This window comes from Amia ocellicauda, chromosome 5 (genome assembly GCF_036373705.1).
Source record: "Amia ocellicauda isolate fAmiCal2 chromosome 5, fAmiCal2.hap1, whole genome shotgun sequence".
NCBI classification, from domain to species: domain Eukaryota; kingdom Metazoa; phylum Chordata; class Actinopteri; order Amiiformes; family Amiidae; genus Amia; species Amia ocellicauda.
The window spans coordinates 6,436,337-6,456,105 of NC_089854.1; the positions used below are offsets into that span (position 1 = coordinate 6,436,337).

General features: G+C 43.2%; 1 protein-coding gene across 3 annotated transcripts in view; it reads right to left on the reverse strand.

The window, feature by feature from the left end:
• Positions 1-17,424, reverse strand: part of inavaa (innate immunity activator a) — a 32,921-nt gene extending 15,497 nt beyond the window's left edge. For 2 of the 3 annotated variants that reach the window (XM_066703436.1, XM_066703434.1), the window contains exons 1-3: positions 16,925-17,424; positions 1,872-1,990; positions 842-975 (exon numbers count right to left, since the gene is read on the reverse strand). In XM_066703436.1, coding sequence (XP_066559533.1) covers positions 842-975; positions 1,872-1,926 — 189 coding nt within the window. In that variant the 5' untranslated portion in view covers positions 1,927-1,990; positions 16,925-17,424. Of the gene's footprint in view, positions 1-841; positions 976-1,871; positions 1,991-4,937; positions 5,031-16,924 lie in introns of those variants that run through there. The other variant, XM_066703435.1, reaches the window with a different exon arrangement.
• Between the last annotated feature and the right edge of the window lie 2,345 nt (positions 17,425-19,769).

Here is a 19,769-nt window from a genome sequence, read left to right on the forward strand (position 1 = left end):
TGATGGATACATTTACTGCTGGCAAAGTAAGTATCCAGCAAAACAGAAAAAACAACACGTCCACAGACTTCCCAGGTTAGGGTGTGCCGCATATTCTCAACAAATCTCTTCTATGAAAGATTAGAGTTACGGCCTTATCTGGCAGACCAATCAATAAGAAGAAAATCCTGGTTAGGAAACATTTGTGTGCAAAACTATTATTGTAGGATTGACTTGGTGGATCTTATTGTATAGGCTAACACAGAGACACAAATCAGAATTAATCACAAATTAATCCCATTTAATTTCCCTTTGTCTGTTGCAAACGAATTCATGAGTCAGAATATTTTCTCATTATCACAGATAGAAACTGAAAATGCAAGAGAAGGGAGAGATTGGCCAACTCTGAATTAATAAAGAATAACAGGTTAATGGGTTCCTTCCATGTTGATGATGACTAAGTTGTAAGAAAAAAAAAAAATAGTATTTAAGTCAGTTATTCGGATTGGTACACCCCTGTCCCAAATGTGCAATAACAGCACTGGCATGTAGTGCCTAACCCCAAACCTTAAGCCAGAATAACAGCCTCCACCTACACCCAGAAACACAACCACTAGGCTAAACAAAACAACCCTTGCCTTGACTTCTCCACCACCTCTATAAGATTGTTACCTAACTGGATGAACAATCAATTCACATTCAAAAGGACAGAAAAAAAAGCCTTTTCTGAAGCCAGTCAACCACCCATTAACAGGTATTATATAAAAGAAACTGAAGTGTTTGTGACCTTGGCTGGGCGAGTATTGACTTTGTGGGCGAGGCTACACTGTTTTTCCCCTCACAAGCACCACGGTGTACTCACGGCCTCTCGGATGCATAGTTTCTTCAGCTCCAGCAGGCACAGCTCCAGGCGGTCCTCCAGGGACTTGTGGCGGAGTTTGACGGCCCTCGTGTGTGTGGTCAGGTCCTTCACAGGGGAAGAGGGGCTGTCTGGGCCTGCAACACCGCGCCAACACCACAGTGAGCGAAACAAGCAAACGGTCTCCCGAAACAGGGTGCCACTCTGACCGATCCGCACCCCCATAAGTCAATAAAAATCTATCTAAACCCATTTTATCTAAGGGCACGCAATGTAAACAGGCCTACAATTCTCCCAGTCAATTGGAAACTGTTGTTTGCGGACTTGCTTCTTTGTTACTGGGCGTTCCCAGGTCAATTAACAAGAAGTTGTTTTCCTCCCAGCATAATAATCGACTGCACCAAAAAGGTATTTGCTACAAAAGCAAAACAAGAAAAGGTGAGTGTACACACAAATGTATTTCGTATGCCCCCGCTACATTGTTGACACAATAGCGCTGGGTTCATGTCAAAGGCCAGGCAGCCGTAACCGCAGGCCATGGGCTTTGTTTTTCAAATCGCTGAGGGTTTAAGAGATTATTCACAGCAGGTAAGTAGAGACGGTGTGTTGTGATTTCATTTTAACCCTGAATGTTTTAAAAAGGGTGTGACAGCACAGAAAGCAGTTGTCATCAGGGCAACTGTAAGTAAATCTAAAAGAAACGCAATCGTTTTCCGGAAGCAGCTGCTGGGACAGGCAGAGCAACATGGAGAGATGAAGGAAACTGAAGGGGATTTCACAAGCGATGCTGGCTTCTCCCATCAAGGCGGAGAGATGTGTAGATATTGGGCATTTTACATAATGCGAAAACATTGCTCAGAGCTGTGGTTAGCGTTATTATCCTACTCATGCGACTGCCCTTCATCATGCTCAGAATAAAAAAAAAGGTTATAAAATCATTCCTGCCCAATTTTCCATGTTCTGCTCCTCTAAAACCATCTCAGAGAGAGAGAGAGAGAAGGAATGTGAGAAGGAGAGGAGGAGCCCTTCTTACCAGACTGCAGGATGATCCCGCTGTCTGTGTCACTTGTCTCATCTTTAGTTTCCATGTCAGAGCTTCAGGAGTCAGTCCTCGGTGTGAGAATTGGGAATAACTTACGGTGTCAGGAGTGCCTGCAAAAAGAGAAACAGATCGTTGTGAATACAGTGGACCGGCCTGGAGACTGCTTTTGATCGGTTTGATTGTGCTCCTGTGCAAAACTGCACAAATTCTGTACGGAAATGAAAAAAAAAAAAAAAAAGTATCCTTACACTTGAAAGACTTATAGCAATCACAGTCACAGAATTAGTGGAGTGGGTTTGTTTTATTTAAATTATATAGTTTTTTCTGTTCCCCACTTGTTTTTATTCAGAATTACTACCACTGGATAGAGAGGAGAAAAGGCTGGCTTCTCACTCTCTCAGAGGCCAGTGGTTTCTACATGGGCAACACCATTTTAAGATTGAGCTCTTAAGTGTGAGAAGTGGATAGACAGAGTGCAAATTCTGTAACATTGTGAAATGCTGGGACATTGTAAAACAGTGTCTGTCCAGTTGCATGCTGGGACCAGAGAGGAACAGGAGTGCCCGTTTTGTGATCTCTTGCGGTGGCTGCAAATCAGTCAGGTGATGAAACCATGATCTTAAGAGCATGGACAGGAAACACTGCCAGACAAAAAATGTCTATCTCGACCTCTTGTCAAGGAAAGACCTTATCAGATCTTTTGCCATTGTTTCTGCAGTTTGTATGGAGGAGTGTTTGAAAGTGCAGATGCAGGTTTCAGTTTTTGTAAAACACTAGTGTTCTGTCAGTAGTGGAATGAAGGGGTGAAACTAAGTGTCCTGTTGACCCTAAAGTCCTAAAAATGTAAACTAAGACAGCGATCTGCCCCAGGGCAGGGGGAAGCAGTAGAAAATTCCCAGCCACTCAACCCTGTGTTGGAGAGCTCAGGTAGTGCTGATGTCAAGCAAGTAGCCAGAAGGCGCACACTGGACTTTTTTTAAAAATGTGCTTTGGAGACCGTTAAATTATGTTTTTTAAAAGCCCTACATTCTCCACATCTCATTATTTCTAAATTGGTTGTCACTTTAGTTATTTAGTTTCCGACATAAGTGGGTTAAAGACCATGTTGCCCACTCAGACTGCACCGTCTCTCCCCTTCTGTTCAATGTTGTAAAGATTAAAGAAACTCAGCCAAGGCCTCGAAGCGCTGGCTACAGAATACCAATACCAGACTATCACCTTCTCATCCGAGTGGCCCGACTGTGCAATCTAACTCAGTGATTCCACATCAGTCTTTCTGTAACACAGGAGTCCAACCAGTGCCAGTCACCAATCCGCCGAATGCCAAGCACACCTTTTTCAGTGCGTTAAAAAGGTTTCCCCCTTCATGTAGACGATCACAATATAGCCTACAGATTCTTTATGCTCAGGACCGTTAAAATGAAGTGTTGAGAGCATTGAGCATTTCCGTCGAGGCCAACTGGACGGACTCATTCACTGGGATACGGCAAAGAAACAGATGAGGAATCTGCTGCTTTTCTGATAAGTTTTGATGTTGTTTTCCCATTTCTCTCTCAACTTTCCAATAGGCTAAGAATTCATTAAATGTAATCTTTTCAATAAAAATAAAAAAAACGAAGAAAAGGCTCCTCATTTCTGCGTGTGATTTTCAACAATGTTTGAATAAGTCAGACCTAACATCATCTACCTGACTGTTAACCTGAGGGTCAATCAGGGGTCTCGGTGTGAATGACATCATCACTGTGCTCCGATGATGACACTTGCCCGTGACACACCGCTGGCTGTTCCCATGTGCTGGGAGAGTCTGGGCAATTTCCTGTGACACAGAAGCCAGCACACCGAGTACCTGTGGTCCTGTGACGTCAGCACAGAGCAGCCAAAGCCAGTGCTCAAAGGGCTTATCTACAAGTACAAACTAATAAAACAGGATGACGTGGTGCTGTGGGAGAATTAAACGCTTACACCCGAGTTCGGAAAGCTTTGAGTCTTGTACTGAATAAATTGTAAACTTTACTGTGTTTTAATTTAGAATACATTAGTACAGCAGATTATCACGTATACAGGTATGAACAAAGTAGGCATTACAGATTAAATGCACTGTATTAAAATACTGTACACTTTTGCATTTGGAATGATTCATTGAAGTGGAAGGAGAGATAGTTAGGTCTGAAATGTATTCTGGAATTTGAACCCAGAGTTCACATTGCCCTACCTTAAAGCACTCAAAAGATTTAAAGCAATGCTGTACCAAGACCATAGTACATGCATGCTGCTGGATTTGTAATGTAAATTGAGCAGTCAGCAGTAATTGCTTGTATTTAAAGGAAATATGGAAACCTCCGATGAACTAACAGCCAGACAGTTTAAGGACCGACAATCGCTGTCTGGCCCCGGTGTTGATTGCGCCCCCCGCCCCAGGTGAGCCCCGCAGGCCCGCAGACACTTTCACTGAGTCTCATTCATAAACACTGCGAAACTGTATGCGTTGCCAACAATACATATGAGCAACAACAACCACCTAACATACGCAACTTACTAGCTTTTGCCTTTAAAGCAAACTTCTGGGAACAGAAAAAAAAGCTATGCGTATGAATACCACATTATTTATATAGATTTATATAGATTTATGAACAAGGTTAAAAGGCGTTATTAACGTTATTCTTGTCATTAAAATCAATTGCACAAGACATTAATATTACTAACACCCACACTACCAAAAATCTATTACATCATACTTAATAAATAATATGTATTATTGCTTGTACTACTACTGTAACATTACCATCCCATACTGTTTTAAAGTGTATTTTCTCTCATTAAACCAACCGTGCTGGTGATATGAATATGACCTACACTTCAAAAATACAAACATACTCCCAGTTTAACATCAGAGCCAATGCAAATGTTTCGGATGCAACAAAAACACATTTTCACATGGACGCAACTTCCTCACAAGCGCTAAACTGCTGCACTGAAGTACCTGATAGTCAGAAAGTGTCCTATTCATGAAAAACATGTAGCTTTAAATGTAGCGAGCGTTTCCACTCGGACACTTACATGGCGGCGCTGCTCCGCGGCGGTGGAGGTGTACTCTGCCCGCTGCCAGACCGCGCTGCCGGAGCCCCGGAGCGGCTGGGCGGGGCCTCGGCTGTGACGCGGGGGGCCCTACCTGTCGAGATCCGCAGGGCAGCGGGCCACACTCCTGCAGCGCACTTTGCCGCAGCTGTGCGCAGATCTGCACGATCGCACCGATCCCATTGGTAGAACTGCGCAGGACTGAGGACAAGGCTGCACCAAAGCGACCGTAAATCTGTGAGCTTGTCTGGTTACAGCTGTGCAATCGGAACAGTAAACCAGCTACTTTGTTACTCTCTTATTTGCAAACTGTGAAAAGAAATATAAACCCTAAACCCACGCAAAAATATCAGAAAAGACCCTTATTGATACTAATAATAATGTATGCTTATGCTCGTTTTAGGTTTCATTGTTTTGCACTGCAGTGTGCTGTACTTTAGTGCAGTAGTCTGTATATAAACTAATTCGGCAGCAACATACCACGTATATTTGCACGGATGTTTCTGTGAAGTATTGTCGGCAGCCTCAATTTCCTCATAGCATCACGTTTGTTCCGTCATAGATTATTTATAGTTGTTTATGTATAGTTTATTTTTAATTGCAGTATCCCAGCGGGCATTTTAGTCGTCTAGGCATGATCTTTGATGTATTGCTTGATTAGGATCAAATTGTACTGCGTACAGTTTTCAATACAATGACAGGCAGTGTTTCAAGTATGCCCAATGCATACCTACGTTACTTTAAACCAATAATTATATATATACACACATACATATACATATACACACGTTAACATAACAGCTGATTTTTGTCGAGTTCGTGACAAACCTGAATACAGTCCTGTTACTCTAAACAGCAGGAACGAAATGGTGGGAAACATCACTCCACAGGAAACCGAACGGGGTTTAACATAAATATAATAGTAAATTGTCCTTAAATAAACCACCTGCTGCCATTTCCACTTGACTGATGCTTTGGGAATTCACACCTAACAAATGGGTGTTGAAAGTAAAGCTCCAATGACAATAATTATTGGGAACCACAGCATGAATACAAAGAATTAAGGTTTTTCTTGGCTACCCGAAGAACTTCTCTGCCTTGTCCATCTCACCCTACTACCTTTTCAGTGGAGTATAACAGCAATAGTGATCCTAAAAGTGCAATTCTGTACAAAAGAGATAGAATGTCCTCCCAGAAACATGACCAATTTCAACCTGGCAGAAACACAGTCTCAAAGCGTGCTTGTCAGAAACACACTTGTAGATCCTGCGCTGGAAAAACTGTCTACAAAAGCATGCGCTGCTCACCCCAGGCAGCATTCTTTGCACGTTTCGACAGCCTGCTGGGCCATTGAAGACCTGTGTTAGCTTCACATGTGCGTGCGTTGTAGTACAGGCACGCTCGGAAGCAGCTCTGTAAGCAGCAACAGGCAGGAATCACAGCTAGTCATGCCCGACCAAGTGTAAGAACAGATAAGTTACATATTCCCATAAAAAAAAAAACTTGTAGCTTAATCAGCTGTCCCGCATAAATACCACTCCCACACACACTTACGAAGGCCTCGTCGCGCCCGTGCCCATTAGACAGACAGACTGATCGCTCAAACAGGGGGTGGTAGCCCAGGGAAACTGGACGCCCAACAGCCCACACTGGAGGGGTTTGTCTTTGGGGCGTGACGGAGTGCGTGTTTGCAGGCCAGGACCTCCGAGACAAAACAGATGGTGGCAGGAATGCCCCCCCTATGCTGGCCCTGCACCTGCTCTCCTCCTCCTCACGTCCCTCACATTCAACACCCAAACAACCGTCCAGCCGGGCTTTGAAGCCCAAACGCTTGCTGTGTGAAGTATGGCTGCAGCAGCAAAGCCTGGCATCAGTCGGCGACCACAGGAATGCATTAGGAAGCGAGGAGACACTGGTGAAGGGAGCACTTTCTTTTCCCCAGCAGCCAAACAAATAAACAGCTTAGGGTGATATGATATACACTTAAAATGTAACCCATATGTTGTAAGGAGAGGCTCGAACTCTGGTATTCAGTGGTTACAGGGCCCATTAGTTTTTATTTAACCAGTCTGTAAATACCTAACTGGACTAATTATCTTCTTAATTGGGCCTCTTTAGCCCCTTGTTTTCCAAGGTTAAAGCAGTGAATCGTTTAAAGACAGCACTAAAAGCCACTCAGATGAAGCCCTCGGGGATCAGAGCTGGAAGATTGGGGCTGAGAATGAAAGGGAAAAAAAGTTAGCAAATGCAAAAGAAGAAGAAACCGAAGACAAGACGTGCTAGTTATTTAAAAATAAAGCATAACTGAAATTGATTCTACCATTTCAGTCAGCTGCCTGTCATTTGTGTTTGCATTGTTCACATACCGACCTGATTTTAGGCTTTACAAGTTATAAGTCAAGTACAATCAGCTTCACAATGCCAGCAGTTTCACAAGTGGGGTGTGGGCTCTGGGTGTCTGGCAGCTGCTAATATCTTTCTCAGAGGAAAATGACATGCACGTTTCTGAAACTGGTGAAGCAACATGTGGCGATTTAGAAGGTTTTATTTTTATGTTTTGGGGGATTTCCACGGTGTACACTTTAAGCTGTCAAATGACAACTTCCTTGTACTGTAATGTTTAACAAAATTTTGGAAAAATAGTACCCAGTGTCTAAAAATACACAAGCAGTTCTAACACTGAAAATATTAATAATTGGATTATGTTTAAAAGAAAACCAACAGCCATTTAAACAATCATCTAAATGTACCAATTGCTGAAATTGTGTAAGAAGTCCATTCCTTCTGCAACGCCAAGGTTTCATTGTGTCGAGGCGAGAATAACAAGTCTATTGGTACACAAACATTTGCATTTTGCGATTCAGATATTTCCTTCCCTGGTGTGGGTGTTATCTGCTTCTGCCTCCTTCCTCATGTGCTCTTCAGGCAACTTTTTATAGTCAGTTGCTGCAGCCGAAGATCATATTACCTTCGCTTTTTAATGCGGGTCACAGCCGCACATTGCTCTGGGGGAACTGCTCAGCAACAGGAGATGAGCGGTCTTTATCTGTGCCCACAGACATTCCTCTGTCCACTTCCTCCCAGAGAGTACAAGAAGGGTCCCGGGAAGCTAGATCTGCTGGAAGTCACAGGCATTGCTAATGTACAGAGTTTTGGTCAGAACTATACAGTTCTTTAGGTTTGTCAAGAAAATAATACAATCTATTGCAAAAGTATGGGAGATAATACTCTGACTACAAACATGTCAGTGAAACGATACTAAAAAAATTGAAAATGAATATTTGCATGCCCTTTGCACATAAAGGGAGATGATGTTATTTATGCATGTATATATTAGGCTGTCTGTGAAGAGATACAAGACTAATCAAAAAAGAAACCAAGTAAAGTTTCACAACAAAGTGGTTTATCATAATGACTCAGGTATGAGCAACACATTACTTCCAACTCTGTGTAGGGTAACCTATTGAACTGTGATTCACACGGTTAAGACAGGTTTCTGCATAACACCATGATGTTAATGAGAGCTGAAGTCCCCCACACAACTCAACATGAAATAAGACTATTTTCATTTCAAAGGAAAAAAATATCTTTACTTTTCACAGAGATCTGTCTCAGTCCTTTCACAGAAATTATCCTCCCAGTCTAAACTGCGAGTCTACAAATCTGGAGCGGATGTATATTAGATTTGCTTTATAGATGACCTAGGGATTATTGGCAAGGTTTTTCCGAGCTTAAGCCCCGGCAGATACACACTTATCCGCGGCTTTCCCATAGAAACGTCAACCAATGGGAAAGTTCCCCCTGACCGCCAGCAGAAGTTACCTGCTGGAAAGTGTAAAAACATCCGGGAGGGGCGTTGTATGGGCTGTTATTTCAGGGGCTGCGACGGGGACCGGAGCGCCGCTGTCCTTTCAGACGAGCAGCTCATGCGCAATGATGCATCCGTGTGCCTCAGCGAGCACAAAGGCAGCACAACATGCTTTGGTTGTCGCAGGAGTTTACTCAGACGCATCAAAACAAAAGCCCCGTGGGTGACTGAGTTTGGGATTCCGATGCCGGGCGCCCCCCCCCCAGCCTGACCTTCCCTATCAGTGCAATCTGCTGCAGGACAATGAGCTGGCTCTCGCCCTGGGGCTTTGCCACTGAGCTCCCTGCAGACACGCTGACTCCAGAGCACAAGTGACCATCCCACGGGTGCACACACCAAAAAAGGGGGTTCAAATGCTTTTTAAAATAAATCTAAACATCCTTGAGGGAAATTTCTGGAGGGATCTCGAGCTCTGCCACTCATGAGGTGCAAGAGTTGCACGGCACTCAACATCGGCATGAGGAACCGCATGGAAACTTGCCAGTGGAGGTTCACAGCAGACCGACAGACTCCAATCTGGATTAACTGTCTCCTCAACTGTGCCGTCAAAGAACTGAAAGGCATTCCCCACAGTCATTACACTACAGCAGCAGTCGTCACCCAGAAAATCCCATCGGGCGAAATAAAAACCAAATCATGAAGATATTTTCAGCCCGCACTTAAATAACTCAGTGGGGGGCCTGATATTTTAGTGAAAAACTGAATTCATTCCCAGTTTGCCAAATATGCTAATTTCATAGTCTGGTAAGCAGCCAACGCCTGATGGGCAGGAACCGTCCCATACTGGGATCTGAGCACAGAAGACAAGAATGAAAAGGATACCCCGATGCTTGTGAGGAGAAGAGCTGACCTGACAATGTGAAATAATAGGTGTCAACATGGACAGCATTTCTCAGTTCCACCCAAGCAATAAGCAGATGCTAAAATACATATTCCTTGAAAAGGTCTAACTTGAATAAAAACATAATTAAATAAGTTGTTTTCACTATTTGGGATTATAACAGAGGTCTTGCATGCATGACAAATTTTATACAAGATGTTCACTTACAGCAAAGCAAATCAATTAAATATACTTCTTTATATACGAATTACATTTTTTATGCCAAGGCAGATTAACAAATTTGCTTGATTAAAAAAAAAAAAAAAAAAAAGTCTGGTGGGAAAAAAAAAAACATACACATCAAGCTTTCGAATAAAAACAAAAAACAAAGTAATATATTGAAATACCACCAAATCTCATTATGCGGTTTCTCCTGTGGCTGTCAGTCAGCACTCAGGGAACGTCTCCTTTCAGTGCCTTCCCTGATCCGTGCCAATTAGGAGTTTCACTTGGGGTCTCATTAGTGGAGTGTGGCTGGAGCAGGAACTGAAGTCTCTGTCCGTTCCCGTTCCCTCGGCTGACGGGCACAACAGAAGCCACATGCATGCGATATACAATGGCTTTAAGAAAGTCAAAGGCTATGACATCATAAATAAAAGGCTTTTAATTCAATTGCAACGAGAGCTGAGCCACTCTGGTCAGGGGTCAGCGAGGGAGCGCCAAACACTGGGGCACAACGCACGGCCTTAATGGAAACGAGCTCACAACAGGAAGTCAGGATCAAACTAAGTGGGACTGACTTAATACTGGGTACTGTATTTATTTCAAAAAGTCTTCCTCTTACAATAAAACACTGATAGAAGCCAGGTGGGGGGACGCACAGCAAACCATGAACAAAGGGCATCTGTTCCCAGTTAGCTTCTGGAAAACACGGATATTGAAATTATATTCCTCCCGTCATTCCACACTCTAAATTGATACCAAAAGAGCACGGGCTTATTTATTTATTTATATTTATTGTGTCCCGTTTTAGATTTGGAGTTAAATCAGTTTAGAATGTTAAAAGTTGTTCTCTGAAAGATACATTAAAAATAATAACGATGCAAACAAACACCTTCATCGTTACATCTTCAAAAATGTGCCAACCTCTACAGGACTTACACTCCTGAGGCAGGTTCGGTTTCAGTCAAATGTTTTCTCAGTTCATCAGCAAATTATTCTGGAATTGTTTGATCAACTGGGCTGAGCTCTAAAGACCCCGGGAGGGACTATATACACATCCTTCCGAATGTGCACTGTCAGGTCTTCTGCCTCTTTTCACACCACAGCCCTACAATGCAAACAACGGGCTGAAAGTGTCGACAGGGGACCAGCACTGACCCCTCTGATCACCCTGCAGGCTTTTCAGTTTCTCTGCACGACAATGACACACCACTGCTACACAGAAAGACAAGGAAACCCCGAGGGCCCTACACCCACTCAACTCTATGGCACAACATTTTGTGGGTCCCAGTCCCAGTGGGCAAATAGCATCTCTCACGATTTAAGCCAGGGATCTCCAGACTATAGAGTCCAAAATTCACTCCAAAGTGACCCAGTTAACTTTTACATTTTACAGATGAAAGCAAAAAAGTGGTCCAATGCCATAGCACATATAGGCTGTGTAGAATATTACGTAGTTATTTCAGAGTTTCCAAACTAGTCATATACACTTGAACAGATACAACGTTAAAAGTTTCCATGACATTGAAGAGTGGCAAATTAAAATCTGATTCTAAAACTACTGTAACATTTTCACATCACTTGCTCCCGTTTGTCCCCAGCTCTGTGGGGCACCTGTCCTTCTTGGACGCAGAACAGGACTCATCCTATGAAGAAACAGATCTACCCTTAATGGGACTGTGGATCCCGAATGCTGCACACTAAGTGGAGTTCAGAAAGCATGCATACAGGGAGCATCATTTCAATGGGGAATAAAAGAGGCAGCAGGATGTGGCTGAAAGTTGCCAAGTTAGACAGTTGTCCATCGCCCTTATATATATTCAGTCTCTTTCTCCTCACATTTGCTTAATCGGGTCTGTTTATTCCACAAATTCTCAACCAGCGGTGCGTGACAATAAAGTCAGCTTAACAGTAACCAAGGAAAAAGTGGAATAATCCTTAACAAAAACAGAGTATTCAAAACGCCCCAAATCCCCTGAAATGACACTTAGGATGAAAAAAATAATTTCACTATTAGCTGTTTTTAATATTTTGATAAGACAGTCAGTCTTGTTTATTGCAAAAAACTAATTTAAAAAAAAGGTACCTTCATCCTGTTCAAAGTTTCCAGGAATACTTTCGCCTTTCAATAATAGTTAATTAAATTGAGCCTTTAATCTTATCCGACGTCTGTCAAAGCACGGAAAAGCCACAATAGAGAACACGGGAAGGACAGCAAACACACACGCAAAAGGCACAGCATCACAGCACAGGCTACAGAGCTAGCATGCCTACCTTAGAGAAAGAAATGTGCATACATTTTTCATCCAACTTTACCAAAATAGTAATACTTCAAATAATAAAATACTTATTTGCCTATAAACAACACTTTCCTGCTGAGCTCTATTGACATTAGCCTGTGCATTATTTCAACTCAGAATACAAAATCAAAATTGAGTTCTGCACCTCAGTAAGAGAGGAAAGGGACTGAACTGTTGTCCTCCAACTAGGTCAATCACACAAATGTTACTGCTATGGTATATGGAGAATAAAATAGCTTTTCTATAATAGAAACTTAGTTGGTGTACAAATGAGGGAGTTAATGAGAAATGAGAAAACCAGCACAATACAGATGAGATACAGAATGAAAAACAAATGTATGTAGGAGCACTGGGTGAGACAGGAGACTTAAGATGGCACAGGCAGATGCTGTTATGCATCGCCACGTCTTTTGCTTTGACTGCTTTACTTCCACAGTTGTATTTTTCATTGATATTTTCACCTTCCAAACTCTGCATCTGTGTCGGGGATGTGTCATCGACCCGGCTATCTGGCTGACCTCAAACCATGGAGTCTGTGCTTGGCTTCTCTCCCACAGCTGCAACAGATGCAAACTGAAAAAGCCCGGAGCACACATCCTCGATATCCATTTGGGATTGAATTAGGCTTTTTAACTTTTAAAGATTTAAAGCTCCCCACAATCTTAACCATGTGACTGATTGTTTGGAGCAACAGTTTGATTAAAACACCACATTGTCAAGAACCCCTGCAATTTGCACTGTAAACATTGGTATTACGAAAGTAACAAATGGAAAACAAAATCCCAATCAAAACAATATTCCCAATGTTTTTCCATTGCCCTAACTTGCCTTAGATCGTGTACTCTCCCACTACAGCTAACTTTTTGAAGAAAGTGTGTGTGTTGGTCAGGCTTTTTGAGGAGCATACCAACACAATTAAACCAATACATTTCTCACCACCAAACCCCAGCCTTATATTGTGAACAATCTTCCTGCACGGGGGCTTCTGATAAAGTTTTCAGAAACGCATGATAAGACAGAGCAAACGGAAATACTTCTTGAAATGTCCCCGTTCCAACACGAGCATTTAATCACAACTAGAAAGATATGGTAACTAAGTCAATAGGTCCATAAAATCAGGATAAAGCCAGTAATATTAAAAACACACTTCCTACACCTACACCCCTCTGTATAGTGACACTGAAAGAGTTAAGAGAAGGGAAACCTATTGAGCACAGTTTTGGGCAGATCAGATTGAGACATCACTGCTAGCTGAAGCATGCCCCTGGACAATTACCACAGCGCAGCCCGAGTCCTCACTGGCCTGTCAACACCACACAATGGGCCCACGTTGTTCGCCTCTCTCTGGCCTGACCCCAGTAACAACTCTGCAATGCCAAGGACTGTGACACATTACAGAAGCCTAATCCTAGATCCCCTGTCCTCCTGTGCTAGTGCTCATCAAAATAAAGAAGCCAGAAGCCCCCCCCCCCCCCCCCAAATCAAAACGCTGGCCAGAACATTTTAAAGAGCTCTGTGATTTATACAGACCACCCAACACCTGACAAAGAGGCCTTTTGTATTGTTTTTGTTTTGTTATTTAAGTCATGGTCACCAAAGTGTACAAACGTCCACATGGAAAGGCAAAGTAGTGATTATAAACAAACTGGCCTCTAGCTGTGCTGAATAAAGACAGACAAAGATTATGCACCATTTACAAACAGTGGGAACAGTTTTGTTGCAGGAGATGCATTGCATGTTTCAGGTGGCATTCAACAATACTTTCACAAGAGATTTGTTACAGGCAATATTCATCTACAGGCTCATTTCAGTGGGTCTGAATAGTGGCCTGTAAGTCAAGGATAAGATCTGTCAAATAACGGGTTAAGGACCAAAAAGGCTTTCCCTAATCCCTTCATTTGAGGGATGGTGTGAAAAGCAAACGAGATGACCCCCCAAATGCAGGACTCAAATCCCCCAGAGATCTCGAGCCAAGATTATTTACAGTCCATGCTGTGGGGAATGGGGCTTAAGGAATCCTTTTAGTGTTGTCTGCTAGTTACTCTGAATGCATGACAACCTGACCTGCGTGAACAGTGCCTGTGTCCATCTGGTAAGAAGTGAAAGCCAAAAAAATAAAATCCATGATCCCCACCTCATTCAGCCCCACACTCCATCCTTTAGCAGCACATCTCTCATCAGAAGAATAATGGGAAGTGTTGGGCTGTTTTAAAACTCACAATAATCATGTCAGATGATTTTTTGTACAATATGCACAGACTCAGAAAATGACAATCAGGATTCCCTCCCAAACGCACCGATTTAGAATCATGACTGAAAAACATTTTCATGGAAACTCCCACAGAAAGATCAAATGTAGGTTCCTATACGGGCTGCGATTGTAGCTCCTTCCTCCGCCTGCCTCAGATCAGCAACAGACTTGGTCACGGCTCGGTGCACGGCGAGGTCAGGCAAAGCGCAGGACGTGAACTTTGAAGGCTGCCTTTGATTCAGGCGGGGGCAGCTGTATCAGGCCCGGGAGTGCGCCTTGCCTGTTGATAAGATCTCTGATTAAAAAAAAAGCCTTCACAGACACTCACTCAGTCCCCTTTGCTTTTTAGACCTGGAGCTCTCAAGCCCACTATCTTCTCCAGGCAAAACTGCCAACCATGGGATGGATAGATACAGGCCCTTTGGGAGGCATTCAGGTACTCCGAGAAATCAGAGACTGGTGACACTGTATTGAGGGGCTGTGCCACCCTTAAAAGGAAAAATCTATATTCTATAGCCCACTCTGGGGCCATTTCACTTTTGTCTGCAGTCCACTACCAATGAAAATCAATGCACATTAAGAAGATGGCACTCAGAGTAACACGAGACAATGAGAGGAGCGTCCAGATGCTGCTGGAAGGATCTGTACCGAGAAACTCCCCACAGAATACTGGAGGACTTCTGCAGGATTTCTACCCCAGTCACAGATGTGACAGCTGTACACTACAGTAGAGGTACACTTCAATCAATGGATCCCTCACTTTTGATAGACAGGGACAGAGAAGGGTGACTTATCACCGTGATAAAGTGCTTCACAAAGTCTCAATACGATATGGCACAGTGGACACGCAGTAACAATGGAACTGGAAGTGCATTCAATTAATCAGACATAAGGTACACTAAAATGTAAGACAACAGACCACATACATCCATTTTCACAAAGCTCTATTAGTTAAGATAACACATCACAATTCTTAAATTGTACACTACCTGTTAAACGTACACTTGAACATAGGACCCTTGTAATAAGTACTACTGTCAATCCTGTTGTGCGGCTTCTAATTAAGATGATTGGCTATGCAATTAAACCAGTTTCTGTAAAACTGGAGAAGCCCTCATAGGGCCAGTTACGCAGTGGATCTAATCGTAAGACCAGCTCTCTAAACCCCATCTGAAAGCAAGAGTGGCAATGAGGGAAATGGCCAAACAGCAAACATTGTCATCACAAGTAAACCCCTTAAGGACACATGCATTACTCTACCTTTGTAGTGGTAACAAATGGTTATTTAGTTGCTTTCTTTAAGTCTAACCATTTAGCCACAAACCAATACATTGAATGCTCTCTCTTTTCTTGGAGGAAAGAGGAACTGTCTTGTGAATACTGAATGCTTCATCTAATGTCTAAAGTAAAGAAGAAATGTCTACAAGTGTGTGTAAAGTGTTATCGACATATTTGCAGTTGCAATACAGTGACCATTGGCTACATTGCAAAAAGAGAAATCTACATTGAATCCTCTTGAGGAAGCCTTTGAGGAGAAGATAACAGTCCCTGGTGGAGACGCAGGAAGGGCTGTTTACCGAGGGAGTTTACAACTGGTCGCTCCCACCTCTGGACTGAACCGGCATTATTTACAGCACAGCAAAGAAATGCAGCCAAGTCCAAAAGATGTGCTCGCACTTTTATTGTATTCTTCCAGCTGGTCTTCATTTAATTGCTTCAAAGATGCATTCTCTCTGTAACCTGATCATCACGGCTGACAAATACTTGCTTTAAAATCAAATGCGGATGGCTGCTCAATTAGGAGCCACTTGTTACTGTCGGTTCCTTTGGAAGTGGCTGTCGGATTTCTGTCAAGTAAAGCTTTCTATTGTCTGACTAATCAAACGCACTCCTTCAAAGACATGCTGGTCTCCTCTCCCGTGGGGAAGGACAGGCTATCTAAAAATACAAATACCTTCCTTTGCAACCCCCCCCCCACCGACCACATCAATCTAATCAGGCAGGCGCATCAGCAGCGTCCCACTGGAAGTCTGATAAGAACATCTTCCCCAAACTGCAATCAAATACGCATGTTTCAGATGCCCCCCAACCCAAAAATAAACAAACAAACAAACAACACACACGTCTGATCTTTGTACCAAGACCGCGTCCTTGTAGCGCAGATTATCGCAGTTCTGCGCAGATCTGCTGAACCCCGCCGATCCCATTGGTGGAAGCGCGCAGATCTGCGGACATCTGCGTCACACAAAAGCTCACAAACTAAAACCCGTAACAGTAACACAATTCTCCAAACAGAAGGTTCACAAAGCGATATAAACCCACTACCACGCATGATCTATCGATACAGAAGTTTCAAGTGGAGCTGCGGAACAATGCGCCTCTGCTGGAAGTTACATCAATGTAACAAAAGTTTCAACAGTATCTTTGCGTCGGCGCGACTCGGTACCCGACAGTGCAGTTTTGACGCCAAGCACTAGTTTTATCTGCATTATCTAAGCATGCCATTACCTTGTCCCGTGTTGTGTCAGCAGTCCCGGGGAGTTTGCGCTGCTTTGCCTCTATCCATGCCAGCGAAAGCCGCACAGCCTCCACGTTTCCCAGCATTAGCGGCGCATCCCGACTGTTTTGGAGAGGGACATCTGTCCGAGGGCTATACCATTCTCCTCCATACGGGGGGTGTCTGTGATACAGGCGTTTTCTTCAGGAATCAATAACGAAACGGAAAACACTTAAACCGCGGAGCCACACACACATTGGAGAGCAGGTGCGACGTCCATCGTTTTTGCTGACACTCACTGATGAATAATCATTTCCGTTGGCGTTAGTTGCAACACGTCTCCCCTCCCTGTGTCTCCGATGCTGCCTCCCGCACCAGCCGCATGTTCTGCCGTGATTCAATGCGCTTCTCCGGGCGGCACACGGCCGCAATGGGGGGGTGTTGTGAGTCTTAAAACGCGAGTCCAAATGCCGATGAATGGCCTGAAAACAGTTTATTCACAGGGCGAGTGTGCGAGACAGCTGGCTATTAGTAAGAGTCATGAATTAGCGCCCCCTCCCTCTTCACCACCCCTTTCTCCGAGCAACACACATCAGGCCAAACTAAAGGCAATGCAATGGCAAGTACTCTACACTCAGAGGCGTTTTCCTAAAAGCTGTTTACTTTCAGGTGTATTCTTCAAACGCCTTCTAAGTATAATAATAAGGATAATAAACTTTCTAGGGGAGCTTCTTTGTACTAATTCCCAATACCCTATATTGCCAAGTGTCTGAATCCAGTGTCTTCAGCTGCTGTATTTTTGAATGTGAAGAAAGTAAAACACCAGTGGCTGCTGACAGAAGAGCCCAGGTCTTTCCCCGGGGGTGTGGGGGCTTGTCACCCCTCCAGCAGATGGTCTTCTTTGTTCCCCCGTCCCGTGTAGGAGTGAAAGGGTCGCCTAATTAAACTGCACCCAATTTACATCTGAAAGAGAGGCAGAATTGAAGAGGGGGGGTGCAAGTGTGTTGGCAGGGGTGGAGGGTGACGGGGGTTTGTGGGGGTCTGTACAAACAGCAGCCGGCACACTGAGCCCCCAATTAAATCAAGTGGAATAGCTATACCTCCCTCCCCGGGAAAGAAACACGTGTGGAGGATTCAAAACTGGAAGAAATACTGAAAAAAGAATATGTTCCTTTACATCACCAGCAGCTGAACGTTAAATTTCTCTTGGTGACATAGTTCAGTTCAGTTAAGTAATAAGGAATTTGTGTGGAATTCATATAAGCCATGAAAAGATAAAATCGAGAGATGTATCTATCTGGACCACACCCTTTGTAAGGAGTCAGAGAGCAGAGACTGACTAACTGAATTGTTGAGTTTAAATATTCCACTCCTGTGTGCTTGTGGTTTTGGTCTTAGTTCTTGTATATCAAGTGCTTTATTTTCAACTTCTATGTTTCAGCCTCCTGAGTGACACACACACACACACACACACACAGTACCAGTCTCTTATTCTCAAGGTGAGTGGGTCTCTAGCCGCACCGTTGACTGTTTAATATTTTAAGAAACTAAAAATAAAATTGTAGAAATTAATGTGGTTGTCCTCATGAACAACGTTGCCACTGTAAGTGCATCTCTCAGCACAGTAAGGCAGGATCTCCAGCCTGGTCCTGGACATCTAAAGTCTGGTACACACTGAGAGAGACAGCTATACAGATACACATATATGCTCTACTCCTACACACAAAGATATGTATTGTAGTTATTGTGGATTGTGAATACAAGCAGAAAGTACTGAAATACATAGAGACAATTAATTATCCTTAATATATACATACAAGAGACAATATATGAAAATCACACCCACCTGATGCAAAGTTGTCATTTGACTTTAATTAATCATCCAATATAAACACGTACACCACTGTAAAATTGGATCATGTCCTTTACCATTACATCACTAATCAGAGGTCTGAGGAAATTGATTTACGCATAGAAAACAACAGTGCTCACAGGACTGTCCCTTTTGTAAGATGGCATCATAAAGATGTCTTGAGTCATACTGTTATTATCATTAACTACATTCATAGCAATAAGACAGAGGTGGCTCTGTTTTATTTGTCTGCATGTGAGAACATGCAGTGCTGGTCTTTTGCAAGATCTTTAGGATTATGATTAGTATTAAACTAAAGTAAAACTAAAGATGCCACACAGGGGAGCTCCAAGCCACATATTGTGTCAGTAGAGCCATCAGCATGGGAAACACTTGTCACAACAAGTCTTCCTTTATATCAATTACACTCTCTTCTATTATCCAAGAGATTAGTGTCAGAAAGTGCAGATGAATCTGTTGTCTGTACTCTCAAATCCCCAGTCACATATTACCAGCGTGTCATGCGCTAAATATATCAATATTTTAATAAAGTGTCTATTAAAAATGTTATGTTAAATTATATGTGTGGTAAGACACAGAGAGTGGGCCGATTGGGAAGTGGGAGTGGAATGAAAATCGGACCAGGCATGCCCTACCTCCTGCATATCTGACCTGGTTACATATTTCCAGATGAAAACAATTGTTTTATCCTTACCTAGAGATAACCAATATCTACCAGCCTAAACAAACTTCTATCCATTAACCAGCTTGATAAGGGCCAGAGTGCTTATTGAGGGAGGTACAATCTCTCTGAGGGCCTCCTTACAAGGGGGAAAGAAATCGAACCAGGCTGGGTTTCCATCAGAACACCTGCTCTGGAAAATGAACTGTTAACTGTTTGCAATAAGCTGAAAAGAGACTCAGAGGACATTTTAAAAACGCCGCCAAGGTCGTTCTCACTGAATGGGATACTCTGGAGGCAGTGCCAAGTGGCGGGGGGCTCC